General features: G+C 36.9%; 1 protein-coding gene across 1 annotated transcript in view; it reads left to right on the forward strand.

The window, feature by feature from the left end:
• Positions 1-3,836, forward strand: part of LOC139935139 (uncharacterized) — a 77,564-nt gene extending 73,728 nt beyond the window's left edge. Inside the window, exon 20 of the mRNA XM_071929613.1 lies at positions 402-3,836. Within this exon, the coding sequence (XP_071785714.1) occupies positions 402-548 (147 nt within the window). The 3' untranslated portion in view covers positions 549-3,836. The remainder of the gene's footprint in view (positions 1-401) is intronic.
• The last annotated feature ends 6,676 nt before the right edge of the window (positions 3,837-10,512 follow it).

The following is a 10,512-nucleotide window of genomic DNA, read 5'->3' on the forward strand; positions in this document are numbered from 1 at the left end:
ATTAGAATAGGGTTAAGGGTTAGGGTGTTCTGCTTAAACCACGCCCTAGCAGTAGCGCAGAGGGGCAAACATAACAGGAACTACAAGCTGATGTACAGAAATGAGGTCAGTAGGGTTAGGGTTAGGGTTAGGGTTGGGGTTAGAGTTAGGGTTAGGGTTAGGATTAAGATTAAGAATAGGGATAGGTTTAGGGTTAGGGTGTACTGCTTTAACCACAAGATTTGTTTTACTTATAACTCAAAAACTACAGCACCTCACCAAGTAATATTTTAAGTGAAGCTTTCTACCATTATTATCTTCAAACTGTGGTAAGCTGTGGGCATTGTGTTTTGTGGCCCACAAAAAGTACCCAGACCCTTTAAGAATTGTTTTAAATTGTCTTTGTGGTTTACTTTGATTAGGGTCAGCTTGACAGCCTTGTGTGTGATCTACAATCTCTTAATGAGAAGCAATCTGTGAACAAGAGGTCCTCGCCGAGTCGCCGCAGTTTCCTAAGGAAACAGGACAGCAGCAGCAGCAGCAGCAATGGTGGCAGGGATACCAGATGACTGCAGGCGACCCTAACACCACACCAACCTTTCACGCAATCTCTGCACGACCATCGAGGAAATCAAATACACTGCAATAAAACCACCTCTCTCATCGGAACTGCGGGTGACAACATCATAGCAGCTGCCACAGGAAGACTAGCAAAGCGGAGATCGTACAGGCATACCAATATGGCTTAGCATTTTTGGAATTGCAGCAAAGTAGCATCAAGGAAAAAAAAACACCCAGATTTAACAAGGAAAGGCTACCAAAGCAGGTTTGAAAACTGCGGCAGTTAAACATTGCAGCAACACAGTCAAGATCATCCTTGCTTCATTGCATACTTGAGCTTCGCTTCTAAACATCAGTAAGTTGTAAAGGTTACTACAGAATGTTTGTAAGAACCAGCATCTACTGAGTTAGTATACGGCAGCTGTTTTTACATGGAAAGTCCACCACAGTATAGGTTTGAAAACTGCGACAGTTAAAATTGCAGCAGCACATTGATGATTGCCTTTGAACCTTTGCAAACCAAAGCTTTTACTGAAAACCAGCAAGTTGTTTATGGAAGCTGGTCTCCAAAATCCGGCAAACAAATAAAAAAAAGCAGGAGTAATAATAAAATTCCGGTACAAAAAAACCGAAACCATGTGTCCAGAAACACCGTGTGCTACAGACGTTGATTCCACGTGGGAAACTCTCAACATTTGGGGTACCAGTGAAACTCCACCTTATCAGCTGCAGGACGCCAAGCCAGCCTGAGATACGAATCCAGCTGATACTAACTGCTGGATACCGACTGAGTTGGGTCAATAACAGGGAAACAATCAATGCACTGAAATAATAAGTGATGACAATTTCCTGTTTTTTTTATATATATAACCTCATTGCTGCATTTTGTATTGTTCACGTCATTGTTAACAAACCATAAAAGGGAAACATTGATTTTGTTTTTCCATTTGGTCATTTCTATACATGCTGCAGATTTTTTATAGACCTTCAAGTAGAAGTGGTTTGTGACACTCAAGGCCCAAGCCAAGCACTTTCTGTCCAAATAGTTGAGAATAATAACTTTCCAATTATGTTTATTTAGAGTCCATACTGAAAAGAATTCTCAACATGGGACTGATTTCATCTTCAACTAGGGTCAGTCAGAATAGTCAATGTTAAAACATTTCCGTTTTGTTTTCTTCTCAAAAAGTGTGTATGAATGGGTGGATCAAAAGAAATAACTGAAAACCAAAATTCAGTTTTTGTTTTTAAGAAAATGATATATTATCAAACTGAAAAAGAAGAAGAAACGCTTAATACTCAGGTGGCAAAGAATCACACTTTAATTCCTGACTTTACTACAAGGCCATTGAAAACTACTGATGATGGAGAACTTTGATCAAAAACATCTGGTTCATTTGAAGCACTATTTCGTTATTCATTTATATTTTATATTATGAAGCCATTTAGTATATTGAAAATCAAAATTCTTGGTGGGTGGGTCTGTCACAAAAAAATGAACCGGATTTTGATTTTTGTTCCACACTGTCTGTTCTGAATGGCCCTTAAATGCCCTTTGACTATTTCTGAGAAGTGCTTACTTTTGGTGTGGGGCGTCACATCTTGAGTCAATATCAAACTGTGCTAACTTGTCTGGCGAAAGCTCCTTTTCACGTCAGCCTGCTTTTTAGTTTGGACCATCGGCTATTAAAGGCACTGGACACTTGGTTCTTACTCCAAATAATTATTAGCATAAAACCTTACTTGGTAACGAATAACGGAGAGCTGTTTGTAGGTTAAAACATTGTGAGAAACAGTTCCCTCTGAAGTAACCTAGCTTTCGAGAAAGAAGTAATTTTTCGTGAATTTGAATTCGAGACCTCGGAGTTTGATTTTGAGGTCTCGAAATTAAGCATCTGAAAGAACACAACTTAGTGTGACAAGGGTGTTTTTTCTTTCAATGCAATTACAAATTGAGCTCAAATTTTCACAGGTTATTTATTTTGTGCATACATGTATGTTGAGATACACCAAGCGAGACATGTGAGACAACTTAGTCTTTGACAGTTACCAATAGTGTCCATTGTCTTTTAAACTATTTCGGCTTGAGTTGTACAGTTCAGCCTGATTTTTGTTTGATTCCACAAGAAAAACACAACTTATGCAATGACAAAGAGTACTGACTATATTTAAATTTAACTTATTGTGTGCAAAAAATGGATTTAATCTCATCAAAAAAAGTACAGACAGCACTGGATTATTTTTGATCGCAATGAAGTTTAAATTGTGGCAAGTGAAGCACTTAAACTTTCACTGATTGATAACTAACTTCTATTGTACATGTATAGTACATGAAATGCAGTTAATGCAAGAAACAGAGTTTATAGTTTTGGACACAAAAAAAAAAACACCCCTTCGGGTAAATCTACTTGCCCTTTATACAAGGTTTTCCCGAGATCGTTAGTAGAGGTATAAGACATACTTTGTAGAGCAATGAGTTGAACAACTACCAATCTTCCACCTTTTCTTAAAAAAAATTTTAAAAATGGCCACCAAACCTCACTAGACATACCCGACTCCAGTAGAGACATAATGAAAAATGTGTGTTGTGTGTTATCTCTTCAGTCATTGTTTTACATGAACTGGGATGTGTGGACTAGTCTTTTGTCAAGGTGCTGGACACTTGATTCCACTGTTCTTACATCAGGAAAACAGTCACTAACTATAAAGATGCTGCGATGAAGACTAGTTCATAGTAGACAGACAAAGGAGGCCTGCAATTGCAACATATATTCTTCCCGGATAGTTTTCAACGTTTTTGCTGCCTAAAGTTGAAAGCCTCGAACAGAAACACCCAGTGTAGAATTCTTAACAACGTAAGGTGTTTTAGTTTAAATTTACTGAACCAATAGTTTTGTATTCCAGGTAAATATGAAAAAATCTCCACAACAATCCTAATTGTAGAATAATATAATACAAAATTATGCATTTAAAACTTAAAAGGGACCAAAAAGCACTAGACTGCTAGCCTTAACTACAGATATTTTCTATGAAATTTTAAGTAGAAATACGAACTTATTTCTGAGCTCTCAGTGAGAGTGATTGATATGCTGCAGAAATGTACAGTACCGTACCGTGTGTTTTTCGTGTATTTAACATTCTTCCACTCTTCCAGATCTGTACGCTGAGTTTATATTCGACACAACTCTGCCCAATAGCAGTTTGTCTTTAATAAGAGATATACATTATAACGATCGTGGTTTTATTCCAGCAAAGTGGATAGATTTAGTTTTGAGATTAGGTCACACAGGGGGGGGGGGGGGGGGGCAATTTAATTGAGCCACGAGACAGAAAAGGGACAACATTGCTCAACCACAATGACAGAAAGTTCTAAGTAAGAGAATATTTTGTTTCATCGTTCGCTTGTCTGAAACCCAAATTATTTGGGTCGACCTAGAGCCGCTCCTAATCTGTTTGGTTCGGTGCGGCTCTGGTGCGCTGGTGTGCAACGATGTTATACTCTTCTTTTTTACTCTTTCCCACGGTGTGGTTTGGATTAGGGGGGTACCCATCCAGGCCTGTTAGCTCTCCTACTGGTTTCGCTGCTGGAGATTGTGCTGCAATCTGAAATTATGATTCTTTTTGTTGTTAACTTTGGGAAACTCCTCATTGTAGTTTATTCCTATGCAAACTATTTGTGTGTCAAGGTGGTTAAGTAAAACAAAAATTCTGTGTTTCTTTTCATGCAATCTTGAAGAAGTATCTAGAAATATTGTGTTGTGTTTGCTTACTGAGTTAACATTGTACTTGAAGACAATTCCAAACCTATTTAAACTAGTAGCCCTATGCCTGGTTCATACTTCCTGCGATATGAATGTTGATGTCATATATATAGGATTTGAGGCATTGCATGGTGGGGTATCAATATATATTTGGTTTGCGATAACACCATGTGTGTATATCTACTTGCCAGGTAGAGTTGTTCTTAGGGAACTGTCTTGCTTAATTCTACTGCCGTGGAGTAAAAAATCGGAGGTTCGGGAGACTTCTCAGTTCTGAAAAGAACTGTCCTGCTTTATAACTATTACCAGGGCGGATGGTATAGAAATTTGACTGGACTACTACTTTAACTTATAGGATCGTAGTTCGGAATTGGTCTCAACGTTTCGACTAGCTTGCTCTAGTCATCGTCAGGAGACTGACGTCAGTAGAATAAAGCAAGACAGTTCCCTAAGAACAACTCTACCTGGCAAGTAGATATACACACATGGTGTTATCGCAAACCAAATATATATTGATGTCATATACTCGCAAGGAATAATTTGTAGGGGTTGGGTTGTGCTCAACTCTCTTGCGAATATCGCTGCGAAAACAGAGTTGTGACGTCAAATTCACATCATACCCACATCGCGTTCGCTGGAAGTAATAAACCGGCTTTAAAGCCACATCTGAATCTAGTGACTTCAGCTGTGGCCACGCTTAAAGGAACACGTTGCCTTGGATTGGTTGAGTTGGTCTTTGAAAAGCATTTGTAACTTACTTTTATTAAATGGATATGGGTAGAAAGATGTTGTAAAAGTAGAATACAATGATCCACACAAACATGCCTCAAAATTGCACGGTTTTCCTTTTACCTGGTCGACTAACACTGTCGGCCATTTATGGGAGTCAAATTTTTGACTCCCACAAATGGCAGACTGTCACACAATTAAAGGGAAACCACGCAATTTTGAGGCAAACTTGTGTGGATCATTGCATTCTATTTTACAACTTCTTTCCAACCATATGCATTTTATAAAAAACGGGTTACAAATGCTTTGTATAGACCAACTCGACCGATCCAAGGCAACATGTTCTTTTAAGCCATCAACTCGGACACAGACAAATAGGAGCCCAACTTCATGAAGCTGCCCAAGTGCAAACAGTTGCTAAGAACAACAAAATCTAATTTTCCTTCCATGAATGTTACTAGCCAAAGTACTAATGTATGCCATGTGTAATGTCTGAGACCTGGTGCCGACTTCACGAAACGCTAGGATTACTCCTATCTTGAGTATAGGACGAGTAACTTAATGCGTCCTTATGTTGTTACAAAGAGTTAGGACTAGTCCTAACTTAGGACTAGTCCTAAGAGATATGAAAAATGTATGACTAGTCCTAAGGTAGGACGCATTAACTCGCCCTAACTCGAGACAAGTATATAAAAACTATAGTCTTAACTCTTTGTGAAATCCACCCCTAATTCCTAAGATTAATCCTAAGTTAGGAAGAGTTTGGTAAAATCGGCCCCTGGTTCCTGTTTAAGTTTGTTAAGCAATGTTGTACTCAAGCAGCTCAATGGAATGGGGCCCGGGTGTTCATCAGAACAAACATCTGTGGATGTAGTAATGGCTTTAGATTGCGTGTTATTTGTGTGCCCTCCATTTTTCAAATAATACCTCAAAAATGTGTTTTAAGATTGTCAACAAGATATATAACCGTTGAAGATTAGTTTTTGTACCAGTAAGAAATTGTTTGAATACAGTACAACACAATGCTGCCGAACTATTTTGTACGAAGATTTAATTAATCTAAAGACTCATCCAACCTCAAGTCTACAATATTATCTTTTTCCTGTTGTGGATGAATAGTAGTGTTGTAATTGCCCTTCAGGTAAAGGCACTGGCCACTATTGGTTATTACTCAAAGTAATTGTTAGCATTACTTAAAACGATCAATGGAGAGCTTTTGATAGTTTTTTCTGTGTGAGAAACGGCTCCCTCTGAAGTAACATCGTTTTCAAGAAAGAATTATTTTTCCACTGAAATACTTTAATTGAGTTCGAGACCTAAGAATTAGATTTTGAGGTCTCAAAATCAAGCATCTGATTGCACACAACATGATGTGGGTGTTTTTTCTTCCATTATTATCTCGCAACAACCAATTGAGTTTAAATTCTCACAGGTTTGTTATATTTGTTGAGATACACCAAGTGAGAAGACTGGTCTTTGACAATTACCAACTACTATCCAGTGGCTTCGAGGCAATAGACCAGTATGGTATTTTTAAAAGACCAGTATCTTAACGTGGTGTATCCTGACATACATGTATGCAGAAAAATATAAATCCATGAAAATTTTGGGCTCTTTTTGTCAAGAAACAATGGATGAAAAAACATTTTTGTCGCACAAATTTCTATGTGCTTTCGGATGCCTGAAAAAGACTTCAGGCCTGAAATATTTTTTCAAATTCAAATAGCAACACCTCTTTCTCAAAAACTATGTTACTTCGGAGGGAGTCAGTTCCTATAATGTTTTATACTTTTATCAACAGCTCTCCGTTACCAAGTAAATGTTTATATTAATATTTGTTTTGAGTTGTTATCAAAAGTGTAGATAGCTCTTGCTTTTAACAATGCAGTAAAACTATCGTTTGAACTGGGTTCATTGGGATAGTTTCTGTGAGCAGTCAAAAATACCACAGTATCACAGTACATAACCATTGAATTTTATTTTGTGTTATTTTGTTCTGTTATTCAGCACTAACAAGATGGTATATTGTACTTGTTGGGTTTTAAATGACGTTAATACACCAGCGGCCACTCTCTGTGAACTGTGTGGCAGTGGCAGTTGGTACCCGGTCAATATGTTATGTGAGTGGTTTTTTAACTGGTTCCCAACTGATAAGTTTTGTTCTGATTATCAGTTTTCTCGAGTGGGCTCTGTCATGAAATGCTCTGCAAAGTTTTTTTTTTTTTTTTAGTGAGACAAAACAGATGCATGAAGGATAAAACAATGTGTACAATACAAGTGTAAAACACGTTGTTTGTAGGATCTGTAAAGAGTTGCAGTAACGGTAAGTGTAACTGGCTGTGGACTGACCAGTTGGTTCTGGGTGTTTTGTTTGTAATGATGGCCAAATCTTGGTACGTGGTGAGATGATCTGTGCAAATTTTATATAATCAAAGTTTGGCGCATCTGTTGTCTCTCCTTTGGTGTGACACCAGTGCCCAATTTGATAAAGGAGACAAGACTGCTTGACAAAAGGCTTTACCAAGCAAAAATTGAGATGGGCACCAGCCACAACAATGCAAACCTAATGTAACTTGGACTGGTAAACCTGTGTCTGCTAAGCAATACTATTATGTGTTTAGCAAGTGCTTGAAGGCTTAATGAAATTTTGCCCTTCTCTCTTCAGTGAGATCTGAACAGTGAAAAGAATACACAAGAAACAAATGTAGCAAGGGGGTGATGACAGTTTATTTGTGAAGCTGAAATAAATTTAAATTTTATCTAGGTTCTTAAATTTATTTAGGGTCTTTGATGAAATTTCAGAGAAGCTTAGGAAGTTTCAGGAGAAAGAGTTTTCGATTGAGGAAGGATTGTGACGATCGGTAAAGTGTAGATAGGCACATGTACATTATTTGTAAGTGTAAAGATAATGCAAATGAATTGAAGGGGAAAGATGATTGGTCACATTATTTAAGAGTTGGACAGTAAAAATCTGAAGCCAGGTAACTCGATTTTTTTAAGTGTTTGGCAGCTGTTGAAAAAAAAAGCAAACAAATGTAAGGACACGGTTTGTGTGTATATGCATCTGACGCCTGTTGTAAAGAATTGTAAGAAAGTGTATTTGTAGAGAATTTTTCAGACACAAAAATCTAGACAATAGACCGATCCAGTAGGCTCCGACCAGGACATACGTGTGAGCCAGAACACGTGAGCCCCTCCAATTCCTTTCTGCGCAACTCTGCCACGTCAAGCATACGCACACGCATGTTAGACTTTATTTGTCGGACCTTTATTGTGTTGTGATTGGTCAGTACGCAATTGGGCGGAGCTTAATGGATCGGTCTATTCTTGCTGTTTGTGGAATTAAGCCACAAACGGAGTGGAAAGCCGGGTTGCTTTGGATGTAGAAATAAGTGGCTAGGTTTGTCGATGACCTGTATATATATTTTCAGATGAATAGGGGGTGTACACACTGTATTTTTTTCTGTTCTATTTTTGCTACAAGAAAAATGAAGCTGTAAGTAGATTAGGCTACTTGCTTTTTTAAAACCTTTTTTCTTCTTTCTGTTTTGCAAATCCTGCCTGCTGGTTTTTAGCAAATCTTACAGCTGTTTCTAATCTGAAGACAATGAAATGCAGTTCAGTTTTGGACACGGTATGTTTTAAGGATGTTTTTTTTTTTTTTTTTTTTTAATGAATTATTTTTCCTGGTTATTTATGTATATATGTTGAATGTTTAAGAAGTGGCGACTTGCGGGTTAGACTTGAATAATATCTGGTACCTTGGCTTGCTGAATTGCGAGAATTGATAATTGTTTTAATGTTTTTCAAAAAGTAAAGCATTTCATGAAACAATATTTCAAGAGAAATACAATTTGAGTGTTCACTATGTTCACTTTTGATCAATCAAGTCAGTGTACCAGACACTATTTGAAACCTTACTTGCAGATGGCTCTAGGAGCATTTGGTTGTTTGTGCTTATGACAATAGAAAACTGCCTACTTACTTATGAACGAAGTTTGCGGACCCTTTTTTTTTTCAAAAATTGCTAGACCAATGCAATAGCCTCATGCACGAAAATACATTAAGGATTGATTAAGTGTTTTAGATGTTATGTACAATGTCTGTTTTGCAGCGGGCGTTTTGCAAAATTCTTCAATGCAGGGTTAAATTGATGTTTTATACAAATCATTGCTTTAAATTTAAAAAGAAAAATCACCCCAAATCAGTTAAATTTATTGAATTATTTCCATGCTTGAAGGGGTTGGTTGAAATATAACAAATAAAAATAAACAAAAAATTATTCACAAAATAAAAAATATTAGCAAAAGAATTTGTGAATTTAATGCATAATATTGGAAGACTTAGGTCAATAGATATGACCATGAAACATTGTGTGTCATCGTGTGTCCCCCTTGCTAGTAGAAACATAAATGTCATCAAAATGAGGATTTTTAAAACAAGAGAATATGTACACAGGTAGTTGAAACATTCGTAAACATTCCAATTTGAAGTGAGATAGATGCCTCTTTCTTTCCAAAGTGAATAGTGCATTGTTTTCTTTTTTCTTTCTTGTGGCGGGTCTATAACAAATGTGTGGTTAATAACGCCCCCAGCTGAAGAGCTGGGGAATTATTTTTATTGTCAGGTTTTATTAATTTTGGCTAATTCTCAAAAGGTTCATTGAACTTTACAAGTTGAGTTTGGCATTAGGATTTTGTTTTTGTATTTTGGGTAGTTTTTTTCTTAACAAAGTTGCTCTTGATTTAAAGTTTTATATGAGTCCGTTTTGACTGTTCTTTATTCTCTTTACTAATTCTGGGAGTTAAGGGTTTTTCATTTAATGTTTTTTAGCCCAAAATTGAGCTGTGTTTTCCCTTATTTAAATTGGCTGTAGAAGAAAAGAAATTTACAAAATCGTTGAAAAATAATTGCTATGTGTGGCACAACTCCAAAGGCACACTGTATTCATGAGCTGACCATCTTTGTCTGGTTCCCTCCACACACTACAAGCTGTAGAGTTGATAGATGTAAATAGGCCAGACCGACTATTTTGTTTTTTTTATTCCATCTTCAATTTGGACTGAAAAGATGGCTGCCCATTGATGAAAGAAACTTTTGACTGCCTTGACAAAAATGACCATTAATATAAAAAGGAAGAACAAACGGAATGCAGATTTTGAAAATGTATTTCAGATTCCCTTTTATAGACGTGATTTAATGTTTCTAATCCCTTGGGCTATTTCTTTAGCCTTTTGAACCCCCTCCTGTGTTAGAATATTTTCAGGTGAAATAGTTTTATCTAAATTGTGTGCTGTGATATTTCTCAGGGGCTAGTTTAAAGATACTGTAGGATCTCATCTGGTGGTCATTTTAGGACTATACTTGAAGAACATTTAAACTGGGATTTTCTGTCTAAAAGGCAGTGGACACTATTGGTAATTACTCAAAATAATTATTAGTATAAGTAATGTAGTTGTAGTTTTCGAGAAAGACCTCATTT

The sequence above is a fragment of the Asterias amurensis genome, chromosome 3 (genome assembly GCF_032118995.1).
Source record: "Asterias amurensis chromosome 3, ASM3211899v1".
NCBI classification, from domain to species: domain Eukaryota; kingdom Metazoa; phylum Echinodermata; class Asteroidea; order Forcipulatida; family Asteriidae; genus Asterias; species Asterias amurensis.